The 18,792-nt window shown below is 54.5% G+C and overlaps 1 protein-coding gene across 1 annotated transcript in view; it reads right to left on the bottom strand.

The window, feature by feature from the left end:
• Positions 1–6,454, bottom strand: part of SDC3 (syndecan 3) — a 38,794-nt gene extending 32,340 nt beyond the window's left edge. Inside the window, exon 1 of the mRNA XM_032160002.2 lies at positions 6,132–6,454. Within this exon, the coding sequence (XP_032015893.1) occupies positions 6,132–6,269 (138 nt within the window). The 5' untranslated portion in view covers positions 6,270–6,454. The remainder of the gene's footprint in view (positions 1–6,131) is intronic.
• Between the last annotated feature and the right edge of the window lie 12,338 nt (positions 6,455–18,792).

Here is an 18,792-nt window from a genome sequence, read left to right on the forward strand (position 1 = left end):
CTGGTATAAAAGGCCAACATAGGCGTTCCCTGCCCTCCACCCACAGCAGCCAGGTAAAAAAATGGCCAGATCATTTGTTGGGGCCACCACCACCCCCACTGCTGGGCCCTCAGCCATGGCCGCTCAGGCTCCCCCTGTAATCACGGCTTCCTGTTTGGCGCTGAGACTGGGCTTGGCCAGTGGGGGAGGGGAGTGGCTGCCCCTCTGGCCATGGCGGGAGGGGGGCGGGAAGTGAAGGCTACCAGGCCTCCTGGAATCTGGGGAGGCTGGGAGCCAGGGGGAGTGAGGGTGTGGAGGGTGCCATTAACAAATATTTACCAAGAGCCAGCCCGATGTTCCCAGGATGTGATGTTATGGAGGACAGAAGCCTGGCGGGGCCAGTGAGACGGGTCAGGAAGTCCAGGACCAGCCCAGACCCTGCTCTCTGCTGGGACAGGGGTTCGGGGGGGATGATGGGAGCAAGTGCCTGGGGCCTGGGCAGCTCCTGGCTCTGGCCACCCTGTCCCTTGAGACACAAAATCACAGGGCTCCAAGCAGCTGGGCTAGAGCCCAGAGCCACAGTCCCTCGGTCCTGCCCAGATGCGGTGGTGGCAGTGCCTTGGCACTCAGACCTCAGACTGAAGGCCTGCCCGATGCAGCCCCCTGGCGCCTCCCAGCCCACGGGCACACGCCTTGCATGCAGCAGGACTCTGCCAGCCTCGCTGTCCCCAACCCACCTACACAGGAAAGGACACAAGCCCCCGCCTGGGCTCCACAGCTCACAGTCCTGGCTTCCTTCATTCCTTTATTCCCTCATTCATTCATTCACTCCTTTGAATCATTCACTCAAGCCTGCGCCAAGCACAGAGTGGTCCCTGGGGGTTCAGTGAGAAAACATGGCAGCCACGGGCCTGCCCAGGAAGCTCAAGGTCTATCAAGAAAGCACTGACATCACTCCTGACAGCTGGGGGACCCCACCAAGTCACACCCCATCTCTAAGCCTCAATCACTATTAGGCCAGAGAGAATCTTGGCTGCAATGGGGCCAGTGCTCTGAGATGGGGCAGGAGGAACATAGATTTGGCCTCCGCACACTTTCTAAGGGCCAGAGGGGGTTAAAGGCAGGCCTGGTCACCTCTGCAGACTCAGCCCCCAACACTGGGGGCATCTGGCACATATCAGGGCTTATGGTGGCTTTTTAGACCCCTTTCATCCTGAGATTCCAAACATTTCCCCTCTCCTGTGCCCTGACCACATGACCCAGACATAAACTCCCTTCCGCACACACATGTGCGGGCACACACACAAATGTACACATGCGTGCACCCACAATCTTGCTGACAGCCCTTCGCAGTTTATAAAGCTCTCTCTCCCCACCCCATACACCCCCAGTAGCCCTCAGAGTAGCTGCTTTTATGGACTACAGAGCCTTGGGAGGCAGTAGAGGAGGAAGAGCCCTGGCCAATTCCTCCCACATGGTGAAACAGCATCGCCAACCTCCAGGGCTATGGGAGAATTAAGTGAGAAAAGATATGGGACCAACCCCCTTCCCAGCCCCACTCCGCCACAAGAGCAGGCATTTACTAAACAGTAGCCAGTGCAGACATAATCCAGGTGGTAGGGAGGCCCCAGAGAAGTAAAGCAGTTTGCCTAAGATCACACAGCAAGAGGGGGCAAATTTAGGACTGCAGCCCAGTCCCATTAGCCTGTCAGGCCCTGGCTCAAACTAGCTCTGCCACTTCTGGCTGTGTGACTTTGAGTAAGTCACTGAGCCTCTCTGTGCCTCAGTTTTCTCATCTGTAAAATGAGGGTTCTGGCCGGGGGTTGTGGCTCATAACTGTAATCCCAGCACTTTGCGGGGGCCGAGGTGGGCAGATCACTTGAGGTCAGGTGTTTGAGACCAGCCTGGGCAACATGGTGAAACCCCATCTCTACTAAAAATACAAAAATTAGGCAGGTGTGGTGTCATGTGCCTGTAATCCCAGCTACTTGGGAGGCTGAGGCAAGAGAATCGCTTGAACTCAGGAGGCAGAGGTTGCAGTGAGCCAAGATCATGCCACCACACTCCAGCCTTGGTGACAGAGTGAGACTCTGTCTCTAAATAAAATAAAATAATAAAAGGTGGATTCTAATAATTCCTACATCAAAAAATTATCATAAGGATGAAATAAGCCAATATGTGTAAAGTGCTTGGTGGGCGGGGCTCTGGGTAAACATGACCTCTCTCCCCCACTTGGGATGAGTCCCTCCTCGCTCTCCCCACCACTGCCACCACTCCTGCTGCCCCGACCCCCCAGGGATCCCATGCCCCCCTTGTATGAGGTGGGAGGAGCCACTGGGTTTCAAAAGGCCATTTTTTTTTGTTTTTTGTTGGTTGTTTTCTTTGCTTTTTTCTCCAGCACAGCTCACCTCGCACCAACCTCCAACACACTGAACTCACAGCTGGAGGCATTGTGCTCACTCCTCCCCAGACAGCAGGAGGCTTCAGGTTCAAATCCCAGCTCTGCCATGAGGATAGAGTCACAGCCCCCAGTAACGATTCTAAAAGCCAAGTATTTGCCCCCAGTTGACAGGTGAGAAAGCTATAGCCTGCTAGTGTCATGTGATGACCAGTTTGATTACTTAGCTCAAAACCCTCCTCCTCCAGGAAGCCTTCCCTGACCCCATCCATGCTTCCTCCCAGAAAGGTCCCATCTCCTGAGAGCTCACTACGTGGCAGGTGTGCTGGGTCTACTCAAGCAACTCATTTCCAAATCACAACATCCCTGTGAGGCTGACACCATTACGGTCCGCATTTTATAGACAGGGACTTTGAGACAGAAAGAAATCCCTCACTGGAAATCACACAGCAGGTGTCTGTCCCCAGAGCCCCTGGTACCTTTGGAGCTAACAGGCAGCATACAGCTGTGGTGTCCCTGTGCCTGTCCCCCAAATGCTGGAAGGGGAGATGGTTCACCCAAGAGCCTGGCCCAGAACAGACCAGGGACCCCCAACTTTCCATGTTTTTGGTGAGGACTATCTCATCCTGGAAACCCAAGGCTCACAGTCACCCAGGGCAGCCTGGAGAGGAGAAGAGCAGGGATGCTTGAAATGGGGTGAGGAGGGAACGGAAACCACAAGGCCTGGGGCTGAGCTTCAAAAGAATTCCCCACTAATTACCCCGCCCCACCCCCACCCCCACCCCCACCCCTACTCTCTCTCTCTCTCTCTCTCACAAACACAAACACACACACACACACACACACACACAAGCACACGTCTCCCACCCTTCCACTCCCCACCCGTCCCACCTTCCCAACCACAGTACAGCAACTTTGTAAATGAACAAGAAATCCACATTTGTTGAGCACTTAGTAGGTGCCAGCCACTGGGCTAAAGCTTTCCAAATTAAGCCCTTCCATTCTCGCATTGTCTCCATTTTAAAGAGGTGGAAACTAAGGCACAGAGAGGTTAGGTAACTTTCACAAGGTCACACAGCCACAAGGTAGTGGTCTCCCATCACTGGGAGTATTCAAACAAGACTAACACCTAAGATCCCTTCCAGCCCTGGACTTTTAAAAGAACATGTTTCAAAAGCTAAAATGTTCAGGATCCTCACACTCCAAAACTTTGAGTGGTGACTTAAGTACAGTAGCTGAGGTGGCCCTAAAGGCAGATGTCCCTCAGAGTCCTGGTAACTTGGTCTGTCAGAAGAGGGACTCCTCAAAGGAGATGCAGGAGACAGACAGACAGACACACACACACACACACACACACACACACACACAGGCTGGCAGGCAACCCAAGGGTCATCACGTCCCTGCCCTTCCCTGCCCCGAGCCAGCCACCACTCATCTACCAAGGCCACCCCTGGAGCGTCCCTGGCTGGGGCTTTTCTGATCTAACCTCAGTCCCTCCTGCTGCAGGCACTGCCCTCTCCCTCTGGTGCGGAACTGGCAACCAGGTACCACCCATTAACCCTTTTCCTCCCAAGCCAGATGAGGACAAGAGGAATGATGCCCCTCCTCGACAGCCTGACCCCTGGGAAGATGTGAGGCCTGGAGGACACTCCACTTCCCACCACCTCACCAGGCGCCCCAGTCCCTGCCCTCCCCCAGGCCCCGCCCACCATTTCAGCCTCTGGGCTCAGCCTCTCGGGGTCTGCTGGATCTGCCACCCAACAATGGGTCTGAGCCCCACCTCTCAGATTCAGGGCACCTGCCTTGCGAGGCCCTACTTTGCATGAGGCTATTAAATGCTCTCACTAAGTCCTTCCACCACCTCGTGGAGTGTGAATTATTAGCCTTATTCAGCAAGGAAAGTGGCCTGCCCAGTGCTCCATCCGGCCTCCAAGTCTAAAGCTTTCTGTCCTGAGCCCCTTTCATTCATGTGCACACCACGCGACTCCTGAGCTTCTTCTCAGGACACTTGTCAGTCATCCCACTGAATTTTTGCCCTCTGAGGAAGTGGTCATTAGCCCCATTTCACAGAGGGACAACCAAGGGTCAGAGAAGTAGGAGGACCTGCCCAAACCATGCCATGGATCGGTGGGGGTAGCAGGATTGGAACCCAGGGTTGTGTGATTCCCAAGCCTTTGATTTTAAGGATGGTCTTTCAGAAATTTGGCTGAGAAGGCGACCCCAGCTGCTAGGGTGTGCTGGGTCTCTATCCCTCCCAGGGACCTCTTCCTCTCACCCCACTTGGGGGAGAGCTGGGAATGAGACATCCTGGCCAGCGGGCACTTCACACAGGTCAGCCCTCAACACTTCCCCTCCCTCCAGCTGACAGCCCCCTAGATGGGGAAGGCTGAGGAGGGGCCTGTCCATCCAAGAAGCAAGCTCGGATCCCCTGCCTGTCTTCCTCCTGTCTTACTGACTGGCCCACTGAGGCTGGAAGAGGGAAGGAACTTGCAGAGGCCGGCTGGGCACCCAGTGTTGCTTGAGAGGCCTGGGTCCTTTTCAGCCTGGGGGATGCAGGGCAGCATAGCTCCCGGAGCCAACCCCGGAGGCTGGACCTAGAAATCCCCAGCCGGCCTGAGCCAGAATCTGGACACTTGTCCAACAAGAACTCATTTGGGACCTGGATCCCTCAAAGCGGGATGAGGTCCTTCCTTCCTCTGCCCTCCCTGACGGAGCTGGGACCAAGCATGGCTGCTGAGGTCACTCAAAGGGACACTCAAGGGTCACTTCATACATACCATCACCTCCACCTACACATGCTTGGTCCCCCTCAGGGGTCCTTGTCCCATGTCCAAGGTCCCCCATGCACCAGCATGCACATGCTGCTATGTGCACTCACACACATTCATGGGTCCAAGCACACGCCCACCACAGAGGCCTTTCACACACACACCCTCACCCACCGCAGCCACACACGGCGGTAGCCATCAGTGGCCCAGCCGGGCACAGGCACACATCATGCACAATGGGTCACCCTCCCACGACCACGGACGGGAGGGCACGCTGGCATCCACCCGTGTGGCAGACACATCCTTCACCTGCACACGCCCCACAGGTCCCCGCACCCCTCACTGAGTTGGCCACACACGCCCACACACAGGGTCACCCTCACTCCCCCCCTCAGGTCACCTTCACCAAGTCACCCTCCACCTCCACCTCCCCCTCCCGGGCCCACTGCCCTGGCCGGCTGCCGCGACCCTGGGGAGAACCAAACGCACACCCTCCCCTCGGAGGGGGAACCGATCCGATTCCCAAAAAGTGGACACGGTCTGGGCACACCCACGAGGCAAAAGCCAGACTCACTCCCACCCCAAGACACACCCAGCCGGGACGGCGACCCCCAGCCCGCCGCCGGGTCCTTCCCGCGCCTCCCAGGCCAGCGCAGGGGTCCCTGCTTCGTCCCCGGGGAGACAGTTCCCGGAGCCACCGGGAGGTGGGAGACCAGGGCTGAGGACCCGCGATCGGGATCCCGCCCGGGATTCCCTCTGGGGAGGGGTCCCAAAAGGAAGGAGAGAGGCGCCCCCCGAAGATGACCAGCGGCGGGGGCGGCCTCTCCCCGCGGATGCCAGGAAGGGGGAGATTCCGGGGGGGGCAGGGTGCGGAGAGGGGCGCTCCGGGGAGGGGCGAGGGGTGGCAGGGAGCGGGGTCCCGGGGGAAGCAGCCGGCGGGGAGGGAGCGGGGTCCCGGGGCGGGGATCCGGGCGCGTGTCACTCACCCCCGCGGCGCGCCCCGCCAGCAGCAGCAGCAGCAGCGGTGGCAGGAGCAGCCCTCGGGCCCCGGGCCCAGCCGCGGCCCCGGCCCCGGCGCCGACCCCGTGGACGGTCCCTGCACGGTGCGGCGGCCCCGGCTTCATGGCGGCTGCGGGCGGCGGGGCGGGGGCGCCTTTTGTTCCCGAGGCGCGGCGCGCGGGGCGGCTGCTTTGGCGGCGGCGGGGCCCCGGCGGCTGGACCGACGCGCTCTGGGCTCGCGGGCTCCCGGCTCGGCCGCCCGGCTCCGCCTCGCAGCTCCGCGCCCACAGCGGCCGCGCCCGCAGGAAGCGTGAGCCGCCGCCGCCGCCAAAGCAGCCGCCCCCAGCGCGGGCGGAGCGGGAGGAGGGGCCGGGGCGGGGCGGGCCCAGTGCGTCCCCCGGGGGATCCGCGCCCTCCGGCCCCAGGCCCGGCCCCCGCCCCCACCCAGAGGGAGCCCCGCGCAGCCGAGGGGGGCACCCGGGCACCTGAGTGAGCGGCCGGCCTCGCCGAGCCCGGGGCTGGAGGGCGCGGAGCCCGCCGGACGCACCTCCGCGGCCGCCGTGCTGGGTAGAAGGGAAGGGTCCCGCGTGGGCTGCCAGGGGCCGGGCTCCCTGGAGTCGCCGAGCGCAGGGGTCGCATGGGCGTTTTCATCTACGGCCTCCCCCGTGGGGCTCCACGCACGCGTCTCTTCCTGGACTCCCATCGTCACCCTCACACCCTCAGCCAGTCCACCCAGTGGGCCGAGGTCATCCAAGACCACGGGCTTCCATGCCTCCAGGACGCCCAGGGGCTGTGTGACCTCAGACCAGGGCCCGGCCCTCTCTGGGCCTCGGTCTCCCCAGGGGACCATGGGGGTGGTCACTTCTGGGCCCTGTCACTGTGGATCTGCAGAGGAAAAGCCACGCAGACCTGAGCGCAGCTGCTTCCACACCAGCTGTGCGCCTCCAGCAAGGCCCCCAGTTCTCTGGGACTCAGATCGCCCATGGTTGAATGGGACCACCCACTCCAGTGCAGGATGGCGAGAAAAGTACATCTCTGAGTGGCAGCATCTAGCACTCGTGGTCTTTCTACCCTGTGTGGTCACGGTGCCTTTTCCCCCTTCACCTTCGTCCCCAGCGGCATGCCCCACGCTGTTCTTACTTCTCCAAGTCTCCAGTGGCGCGTGAGCTCCAGCGGGGGCAGGGGTTTCTGTCTGTCTTGTTCGCTGCTATGTCCCCAGCACCAGCACAGGGCTCGGCATGACATCGACGCTCAGTCCAAATTTGTTGAATCAATGAGTGTGTGCGGATGGGCTCACCCCCATCCAAGTGTTAGATGGGGGAGAGTGAAACATTTCTTGAACCCTGACCACATGCCAGGTGCCCAGCGCTTTCATGTGTTACATCATTTCTCAGGAACCCCACGAGGTCGGTCTGTCAATATCTTCACTTCTTCGGTGGGGAAGCTGACAGCCAGCCAGAAGAGGTTATTTGCTGATGACAGCTGGCTGGACGTCTCTACCCTCAGTTACTCTCCTCTCTGGCCCCTGTGTCCCAGCACCCAGCTTACAGCCTGCCATTAGCAAATAGGAATGAAATCAGGCCGGGCGCGGTGGCTCACGCCTGTAATCCCAGCACTTTGGGAGGCCGAGGCGGGCAGATCACGAGGTCAGGAGATCGAGATCATGCTGGCCAACATGGTGAAACCCCCTGTCTACTAAAAATACAAAAAATTAGCTGGGCGTGGTGGCGGGCGCCTGTAGTCCCAGCTACTCGGGAGGGTGAGGCAGGAGAATGGCGTGAACCCGGGAGGCGGAGCTTGCAGTGAGCCGAGATCGCGCCACTGCACTCCAGCCTGGGAGACAGAGCGAGACTCCTTCTCAAAAAAAAAAAAGAAAAAGAAAATAGGAACGAAATTGAGAACAATTCCCTCAAGGAAAGGGGAACCAAAACCAGGATGAATGGAGGGGCAGGCCTAGAGGAAGAGACTCTGGGGGACCAGCCATGGGTTTTTGGTGTTGGGTGGACTTGTCCTGCAGGGCCCTTGGGAGGACAAAGGTCAACTCAACATGAAGTAGAGATGAATTAGACGGGGCTCCCCGGGAGGGAGGGAGGGAGAGCCCAGCCCGTAAAGGGTATGAAAGGCAAGCTCACCACCCTTCGACAGGGATCCTGGACAGGGAAGACAGGGAGACTCTCAAACTAGGAATTCTGAGGTCCCAGCCTCTGAAAATTCAATTCTCAAATCTTTTGGAATTCTCAAATCTTTTGGCATGACATCAATGCTCGATCCAAATTTGACTGGCACCTTGGGGAGACGGGCGGGGAGGCTGATGGGGTGCAGTAGGTGGGAAGCTGGTTTCTGTTGAGGTAGCACAGCTTGGAATCGAAGAGCTCTGGCTCTGGGTCGGCCAAGTACCTGGGTTGAAATCCCAGTTCTGCCAGTTATGAGCTGTGTTGTGTTGGATGTGTGACTTAACCTCTCTGAGCCTCAATTTCCCAACTGTAATATAGAGATAATGACCAAGCGGAGTTCATTCATTCATTCATTTAGCAAGTATAAATTGGGTGCCTGCTGTGTGCCAGGCCAGGTGCCAGTTTGTGAGGATTACATGAGCTCTTCCCTGCCATTGTAATGGAGTTCAGCGAAGGTGGCTGGGATGAAGCTTATAAAGGAAGGGACTGAGACGTAGGGATAACATCGTCTTTCAGAGGGGCTGAGCAGATCCCAGGAACAGACCAATCCTGAGGTGCTCCCAAAGGGCCGGCAGGGTTAGGGTGGGGATGATGAGGAGCCAGATGTCAGCTGGCCACAGACAGCAGTGGCAATTCCAAGAGGCAGTAAGTACCCTGTCTGGAAAGGTATTCAAGGCTCGGAGAACTATTTAGCAGGGAGACCATTAGGGTGGTTTCCATGAGTAGGGTGGGCAGTGAGCATGGCCCATCTTCAGAGGTTCCTGCAGCTCTGAGACTTCTGGAAGCAGCAACTCCACTTCCCTGACATCCTGGGGAAGAGGTGGGGGCGGGGCAGTGAAGAATCTTTGGTCTGGACAGGCCAGGAGCGCCACCTGCTGCTCTTCAAAGACACTGGCCACAGCCAGAACTAAGACAGGTCTGGGCCCCTGAAGGTCCTTCTCATCTTGCTCCCCCTGTCCCAGGTCTCCCTGGGGTTCACAGATGCACACGTTTGCCTGCCCTCAAGCACATGGGTCATCTGCACAGTCACCCTTGCCCAGGCCTCCTTCTGCATTGGAGCCACATCCCCACATACTCAGGGACTCCCTTCATAGCACCATAACCTCACCCACAGGCACCAGCCGCTGCCGCCTCCTGGCACAATACTCACAGCCCCCTCCGGCCTTTAGAATATACACTGCCTCCTCTGGGAAGTCTTCCTGATGTCCTCTGGGTGATCAGGCCTGGTCCTGTCCCGCCGGCACCCCGATCACACTCATCCTGCACTCCTCACCTGCTTTTAGTCCCTACTGTCTGTCTTGCTCAAAAGTGGGAGCATTCAGTATCCCAAATGAACAGTAGCTATAGAAGGGCCCAAGTGGAGCTGATTATGGGCCAGGCACTGCTCTATCAAATGCACTCACATTAGCCACATTTCCAGATGAAAAACCAATGCACAGAGAAGATGGGAGATATGCCAAGGCACCACGACTGGCAGAGAGAGAGCTGAGATCCTGACCCAGGCCAACAGGTAAACTGCAATGCCAGGCCCAGTGGTGTATCGGGAGGCATTTGGTGAATGAATTAGAGTCACCGAGGGGATTCACAGAGTCACACACCAACATGCAGACGTACTCAGGCAATCTGGCCTCTGGGGAACCACGCAAGGCATGCCTAATGGCTGCGTCTCAACCTTTCCACCTCACCCCCACCGCAGTCAGAGCCTTCTCTGCCCTTGACAGGGCCTCCTAGCTCTAACCAAGCAGCAGAAGGGTGGGCCTCATCTCTGAACTCCACTCAGGTGAGCCTGAGATGCCTTATTTAGAGTGGCACGCCCAGGCCTGGCACAGAGTGGGAGCTCAGGAGCTGTCACCTGACTCCACCTGTCTCCCAGGGGATTGGCTAAGCCAACCGGCTCTCTGGACCTCAACAGTGCCATGGCATCCAAAAAGCCAAGACTGATGGAGGCCTTACTACCTGCCAGGCACTGTTCTGAGCACTTGCCAGACACACCTTCATCTACTCCTCCCCACAGGCCTGTGATTTGGGCACGACAAGCAAACTCGCCTCCCAGGGCTGCTACTATGAGGACCAAATGAGCGGCCAGCCCTGGAGTCCGGCGCACAGTGAGCCCCGTCCGGGTGCTTGCTCTCTACTTGGTCCCATTTTACAGCTGGGGAATCTGGGGCTCGCGGGAGTTCAGTAATTTATCCCAGGTCACCCAGCCAGGCAGTGGGCAGCGAGGATTTGAACCAGGCATGTGATGACAGAGCCCTGGCTTTTCACCCTGTGCTGAGCTGTCCCCCGTGGGCAGAGGGGACTTTATGATCCTTACCAGACCTCCCAAACACAAGTGCTGTCTCAGCTCAAGGCAATCACAGGGCTTGCAAAACAAGTTCCTGCCTCCACTCGCCACCCCCATCTCCATCCTGCTCCCTCCCCACCCCAACCGTCTCCCATCACAACTTCCGGTCTTGCCCAAGAGTCAGGATGGAGGCCACAGCCCAGGCTTGCTTCTGAGAAAGTCCAAGTGACAGCAATCTTGGAGGTCAGTGACCCCCAAAACTGAGGAACCAAACAAAACAGGGCTCTGACCAGAGGGTTCCAGATCAGGAGGACCCCAAAGTCCTCCTAGGGGAACCTGGGGAGACTCGGAGGCCATCTGGTGCCCCAGTGAGTGGAAATCTCACGGGGAAGGATCTGCAAGGTCTGTGGCGGGGCCAGGGTGACTGGTGAGAAGGCTTGGCCTCCCCCCAACAGGGGTCCTCCATCGTGGAGAGCCTCCTGCGCGCCCAAGGGACCTGGCCCATGTGAGGGTCTCACAGAGAGCCATGCCCCTGCCCTTAGTACAGAGTCAGGCTCAGCCAGCCTTCCCTGACCTCCCTGTGTGCTGGGAAAGTCCTTGTAGGGTGAGAGGGTAAGTGACACCCCAGGACACACGGCCGCTAGACACAGGTTAGGATTTGAACTCAGGCCTCTTCTAGGTCTGTGAGCTGAGGGTTTGCAAACTGTGGATCCCAAAGCGTTCCTGAGGGCTGGTGGATCCCCAGGTCGCTCAGGGCTGCTGTGAGAGGAGGGGGAGTAATCAGATTTTGTTTGAGCTCAGTGGCCTGTAGGTCACAGAGCAAGGCCTGAACTGGCCTTGTAGGAGGGAAGAGGCTGTGTGGACTCAGCAGGGCCTGTGGCTGAAGAAGCCCCAGATCGGCAGTCGGGGAGGGGAGCTGCTTGAGGGGAGAGGAGAGCTCTGGGACCCCAAGCTGGGTAGGGGTGGAAACCAGGTAGGTCCCACCTCAGTGGGGTCTGAGGCTTCTACAGTTTGAAGGGATCTCGAGTACCCATTTAGGAAGAAGGCTCTGGAAAGGGGCTGTGAAATGAAGGGCCCTGAAGCATCAGCTTCATTTTATGGCAAATGTGCCTCTGAATGGTCGCCGGCCACCCCGCCAGATACCATCGCCTGAATTCAGCGAAGTCAGAGGTGGACTGGGCTGGGCGTTGGCTCAAGCCTGTAATCGTAGCACGTTGGGAGGCTGAGGAGGGCAGATCACTTGAGCTCAGAAGTTCAAGACCAGCCTAGGCAACATGGCAAAACCCCATCTCTAAAAAAAACAAAACAAAACAAACAAACAAACAAAAATAAACAACAACAAAAAAAACACAAGCTGGTTGTGGTGGCGGGCACCTGTGGTCTCAGCTACTCAGGAGGCGGAGGCAGGAGGACCACTTGAACCTGGGAGGCAGAGGTTGCAGTGAGCTGAGATCATGCCACTGCACTCCACCCTGGGCAACAGAGCAAGATCTTGTCCCACACAAACAACAGAAGAAACAGAGGGAGCCTGGGCAGGGAATGGCTGCCTCCTCTCTGAGGGAATCTAGGAAGGCTTCATGGTGGTGGTGGCGACATCTCCCCTGAGCCATTGCAGGCAGGCCTTGGAGAACTGGGTGCTCTGAAGTGGTCCTTCAGGGGCTGAGCCCCACCTGGGAGGAGAGTCTCCAAGGCCCTGAGCTCCAGCTTGAGGCTTCATCCTGACATCGTGTGTGGACGAGGCTGAGAACATTCTGGAGGCTTGTTCCCTGTGATCTAGAATGGACAGAGCAGGCAGGGCCTACTTTAACTGCCCATTTTACAGAAGAGAAAACTGAGGCCTTAAAAGGGAATGTGACTGACCCCAAGTTCACATAATAAGCCTGTGGCAGAGCTGGGACTAGAACCCAGGTGGCTTCACTCCTTGTCCTGGGGCCTTTCTCTCTTCCACTGCCTTCTCCTGGAGCAGCTGCTCTGTTTTGACAGAGCTCTTAGGATAAGCCCCCTCCCCAACCAAGGTCTTCATTCAAACCCACAGGCCGTCCCACTCTGGCCATCGAAGGTCACAGGACTAGGAAATGACCATTGGCAGAGCTGTGCTCACACACCTGCCCTCTTCTCTGTGCAGGGGTGGGGAAGCTGGGTGAGGAGAGAGGAGGGGAGGAGAGAGAAAGGGGAGGATGGGAGGAGAGAGAAAGGGGAGGATGGGAGGAGGGCACTGCCCCAGAAGCCATTCCAGGAACACACCCCCGTGCCTGGGAATAAACTGCTCATTTGGAATCATTTTCCTGGAACCAAAAATAAGCCTCCCTAAAAATAGATTTTCTTTCTCACCTCATTCTGAGGCTAGAGCAGCTCGGCTGCCTCGAGGAGGTGGGCGGGGGAGAGTGACCGGGGCCTGTGGGGGGAGATCCCCCTTTCCCCAGGGCTGTGGATACTGACCACTGGGTCCCCCTCTCTGAGCACAGCTGTCATTGAGATATGCAGTACATCACGTTTGTGTGTGTGCTTGGTTTTTTGGATTTTCGAGACTGTTGGACCCACATTCAAACTTCAACCTAGAGTTATCGAACCCCAGTGAGGGCTGGGCACAGATCTGGACACGGAGGGAGCTCCCACCAAGGGTGGGAGGCAGGCAACAGGCAACTGCACCAGGGGACGCCCTAGCGCTGCCCTCGCCTCCCGTGTGCCCCTGAGCAGGTGCTTCTCCCACCCTGGGCTTCAGTCTCCTCGTCTGTAAAGGGATCAGATGCAGGTAGCCACACTGAATTCTCCGCGGGCTGTCCTGCCACTGGCCATGGCGGAGGAGAAGAGCAGCTGCCCTGGCAACACTGGCTCCAAAGAAAGGCCTGGGGCACCCAGGGTTCAAATTCTTGGTCTGCCACTCCCAGGCCAGTGGCCAGGGCCAGTTTCCTCCCATGCAAGTTAGGGTCAGTGACGACTCACGAGGCTGGAGGGAGGTAAACAAAGCAACGCAGAACAGCACCCAGCACAGGGCAAGGCCCACAGGCACATGCAGCAGACCACTGTGCTTTTGTTGCTGTTTTTAGATCTCACTCTGTTGTCCAGGCTGAAGTGCAGTGGCACAATCACAGCTCACTGCAGCCTCTATCTCCTGGGCTCAAGAGATCCTCCTGCCCCAGCCTCTGGAGTAGCTGGAACTATAGTGGGGCCACCGCACCCAACCCTAGGCCACTATTTTTTTTTTTTTTTTTTGAGACAGAGTCTCGCTCTGTTGCCCGGGCTAGAGTGCAGTGGCGTGATCTCTGCTCACTGCAAGCTCCGCCTCCTGGGTTCACACCATTCTCCTGCCTCAGCCTCCTGAGTAGCTGGGACTACAGGTGCCCGCCACCACACCCGGCTAATTTTTTTTTTTTTTGTATTTTTAGTGGAGATAGGGTTTCACCATGTTAGCCAGGCTGGTCTCAATCTCCTGACCTGGTGATCCACCCGCCTCGGCCTCCCAAAGTGCTGGGATTACAGCGTGAGCCACCGCGCCCAGCCGATTAAATTATTGTTGACTAGGCCAGGTACAGTGCCTCACCTCTGTAATCCCAGCACTTTGGGAGGCCGAGGTGGGCGGATCACCTGAGCCCAGGAGTTCAAGACCAGCCTGGCCAACACGGTGAAACTCCGTCTCTACTAAAAATACAAAAAGTAGCCAGAGGTAGTGGTGTGTGCCTGTAATCCCAGCTATGCGGGTGGCTGAGGCAGGAGAATAGCTTGAACCCGGGAGGCAGAGGTTGCAGTGAGCCAAGATCGTGCCACTGTACTCCAGCCTGGGCAGCAGAGTGAGACTCTGTCTCAAAAACAAAAACAAACAAAAAAAGGACCCGGTGTGGTGGCTCATGCCTATAATCCTAGCACTTTGGGAGGCTGAGGTGGATGGATCACAAGGTCAGGAGTTCAAGACCAGCCTGGCCAAGATGGTGAAACCCCATCTCTACTAAAAATACAAAAATTAGCCAGGCGTGGTGGCAGGTGCCTGTAATCCCAGCTACTCGGGAGGCTGAGGCAGAGAATTGCTTGAACCCAGGAGGCAGAGGTTGTAGTGAGCCGAGATCGGGCCACTGCACTCCAGCCTGGATGACAGAGTGAGACTCTGTCTCCAAAAAAAAAAAAAAAAAAGGTTATTATTGACTATAGTCACCCTTTTGTACTATCAAATAGTAGGCCTTATCATCCTTTCTTGTTTGTTGCACCCAGTAACTGTCATCCCCACCTCCTCTCCACTACCCCCTCACTAGCCTTCCCAGCATCTGGTAACCATCCTTCTGTTCTCTATCTTCCTGAGTGTAATTGTTTTGATTGTTAGATCCCACAGATAAGTTTAAAGTGCTTCTTTGAGTGAAAAGCAATTCATGAACTGGGAAACACCAAACCAGAAGAGGTTTAATGTTCCAGTGACAAATTGTCAGAGGCAAGTATTTAAGGGATAAACGCAGAAGTAAAATAAATTATTTGATTGGTTGCAATTATATAGTTGTTTATTTGGTCTATGCCATTAGAAAGTCCCCAGTTATATAAAAATTTGTGGACTACTTCTGATTGGTTGAGCTGAAGTTCTGTTTTTCTTTAATAGAGGCATTTACAAGAAATAGCTCAAGTTTTGCTTATGTTTGCAAATCAAACAAGGTTGAGGTCATGTATGAGGCCTTACTGGTTTTGTCTGCTCTGGGATTCTTCAGACCTGGTCTCCATTTTAATTTAGCAACTTAAAGTGTTATAGGGCTGGGTACAGTGGCTCACGCCTGTAATCCCAGCACTTCAGGAGGCTGAGGCGGGTGGATCACCTGATATCAGGAGCTCAAGACCAGCCTGGTCAACAGGATGAAACCTTGTCTCTACTAAAAATACAAAAATTAGCCGGGTGTGGTGGCATGAGCCTGTAATCTCATCTACTCAGGAAGCTGAGGGAGGAGAATCGCTTTAACCCGGGAGGCAGAGGTTACAGTGAGCCAAGATCACACCATTGCACTCCAGCCTGGGCAACAGAGGAGACTCCATCTTTTTTTTTTTTTTTTTTTTGAGACAGAGTCTCACTCTGTCACCCAGGCTAGAGTACAGTGGTGCAATCTCAGCTCACCACAACCTCCGCCTCCCAGGTTCAAGCAATTCTCCTGCCTCAGCCTCCCAAGTAGCTGGGATTACAGGCGCCCACTACTGTGCCAGGCTAATTTTTGTATTTTTAGAAAAGATGGGGTTTCACCATCTTGGCCAGGCTGGTCTCGAATTCCTGACCTCGTGATCCCAAAGGCCCCGGCCTCCCAAAGTGCTGAGATTACAGGTGTGAGCCAACACGCCCAGCCTCAGGAGACTCCATCTTGAAAAATAAATAAAGTATTTCAGGACTATGGTTCCTGTGCCCACTGCACAGTAGCAGACCCCATTATATGGAGACGGCAGGGTTTGCAGAAGCAGAAAGAGTTTACTGATCGCAGGGTGCCAAGCGAGGAGATCCTCAAATCCATCCCTCCGAGGAGTTCTGGGCTGGGATTTCTAAGGGGACTGTTGAGGGTGAGGGGCTAGAAAATGTGGGCCATTGATGGTTCTGAGTAAGGGGGATGAAATCATCAGGACATGGAAACTGCATTTTTTGGTGAGTCAGCTCTTCAAACCAGTCAGGTCCTTCAAACCAGCTGAGTCAGCAGTTTCCTCAGTATGCAGGACCTGAAGGAATAGCTCAAAGAGAGAACTTAAGGCTTCCTAATGTTCAAGTTGTTATCTGTAGAGCAGCTAGGGGGAACTATCGTCCTGTAACAGGGTCTGATGATTCTAGGTCAACAGGCTGCAAAAACAGCTGTGAGGAGGCAGGTCAGAGAGTCAGCTGACCTCAAAATGAAGGCTGAACGTGCTACAAGCTCAGTTTATTTTCGTTTTTTCCCCCTCTCTTCTTCGCTGATTAATTTTATAAAGTTTGTAGGGGCAGTTTCAAAAGCAAGCTGAGAGTGTGACCAGAGTATGGCATTATTCTCAGTTACCACAGTCAACACAGTCACTGGAACAGTCATGTAGATGCTATCATCAACAGCTGCGTTAGGACGTGTGGCCTTGTGGTCATTGGTATCCAAAATTGCACAGTCACTATAGGCCTGGGTGGTGGGCTTGCTGAGTTCTCCAGGGTGTTAAATCCTGCTGGCAATCATCCAGTACGCAAGTGGCTGCTGGAAAGCATTTATTTGTGCACTTATTTCTTAGAGACAGGGTCTTGCTCGGTCACCCAGGCTGGAGTGCAGTGGCACCATCATAGTTCACTGCAGCCTCGAATTCCTGGGCTCAAGTGATCATCCCACCTCAGCCCCCTGAGTAGCTGGGACTACAGGCACACGCCACTGCACCGGGCTAATTAAATTTTGTTTGTAGAGACAAGGTCTGACTTTGTTGCTCAGGCTGGTCGAGAACTCCTGGCTTCAAGCAATCCTCCTGCCTTGGTCTCCCAAAGTGCTGGGATTATAGGGTGAAATGGTGTTATTTAAAACCCTTGAGAGCATGCAATGCACAAAGGGGGTGAATACAATAACTATAAGGAAAATAATAGCCAAGGACTGAAAAATGCCCTGGAGCAAAGATTCCCAGGGGCCAAGATGTCACCAACTAAAACATATCAGTGAAGGAGGCAGCACATATCTGCTAAGACTTATATTTGTTTCTTAAGAGCCTTTATTAGCCAGGTGTGGTGGCTCACACCTGTGGTCCCAGCTACCCAGGAGGCTGAGGCAGGAGGATGGCTTGAGCTCAGGAGGCCGGCTTGAGCTCAGGAGGCCCTGGCTGCAGTGTGCCATGATTGCACCACTGCATGCATTCCAGCCTGGGTGACAGGGTAAGACCCTGTCTCAAAAAAAAAGAGCTTTAAATTTTGGGCAAAAATTTCTTATTAACATAAAAGCAACTTTTTTTTTTTTTTTTTTTTGAGACAGAGTCTCACTCTGTTGCCCAGGCTGGAGTGCAGTGGCATGATCTCGGCTCACTGCAACCTCCACCTCCCAGGTTCAAGTGGTTCTCCTGCCTCGGTCTCCCAAGTAGCTGGGATTACAGACGTGTACCACCACGCCCGGCTAATTTTTGTGATATTTTAGTAGAGATGGGGTTTCACCATGTTGGCCAGGCTGGTCTCAAACTCCTGACCTCAGGTGATCCACCCACCTCAGTCTCCCAAAGTACTGGGATTACAGGCGTGAGTCACTGCCCCCACCGGTCGAAACATTTCTTAATCAATAAAAGCACAAGCTCCTCCTTATTAAGCTGTGAAGTTATCAAGAACTATGTTGGAGTACTATTGAGGCAAATTGTTCATTTCATGTTGTATCCCCTGAAGGGAATTCAAGGTTTTGTTCTACAAAATCAAAAGAAAAACAAAGGTTAACATCTGGAGCAAATTATGATGTTAGTTTTTGAGTCTGAAGGGCAGCTAGCTGAGATGTCTAGATGTGAATGGGAAGCATCTTTAGATGATGGAATGAAGATGGCATTGAATGCCTCTGGCTATGGCATCAGGCAGTGTGCCAGCAAACTCTCCACATGACCCACATAGTAGCAGGCATGAAAGTTGTCCGTACATGATCTGTTGTAGTGATATTTCTAAAACTTAAAGTCATTGAGTTTCAGCTTATAGGGCTTAGGAAAGGAGCAGTTTTAGTTTTTAGTGAAACTAGAAAGTTTCAGAATTTAATTCAGTTTACAGATAGATAACAAAACCTCAAAGAAAATGAACAGAACTAGAATTTGATAATGGGTGCACTATAGTTTTTCACTGAAATAACAATCTTTTTTTATCTTCACTCCTGTTTTTACCAAAAATAATCATAGTTCTTTTTTTCAAAATAAGTCTAATTCCATTAAATTTGACCTGATTGTTTACAGAAATGTAACATAATAATTTCATGTATATTTTTAAATATGATACTTTAATCAGAGCTCTGTTCATATCCAAGGGGCTTTCGTGACTTTGTATCAATCAACCTTAGTTTTCAAAAACTGTCTGGTAATGAGAAATCTCAGAACAGATATTTTAAAACTTCTTGAAGAAGCCAAACTAAGAACTTGCCCAATTATGTTCTGAGAACCAATTTTTATTGAACCTATGCTAATACTCATATTGCAAATAAAAACATTTAATAAGAGTTTCCAAATTCTGGAGTAATCAGTTTCTTTTTTTACAAAATATATATATAATATATTTTTTTTTTTTTTTTT

The sequence above is a fragment of the Hylobates moloch genome, unplaced genomic scaffold, assembly GCF_009828535.3.
Source record: "Hylobates moloch isolate HMO894 unplaced genomic scaffold, HMol_V3 SCAFFOLD_8, whole genome shotgun sequence".
Taxonomy (NCBI): domain Eukaryota; kingdom Metazoa; phylum Chordata; class Mammalia; order Primates; family Hylobatidae; genus Hylobates; species Hylobates moloch.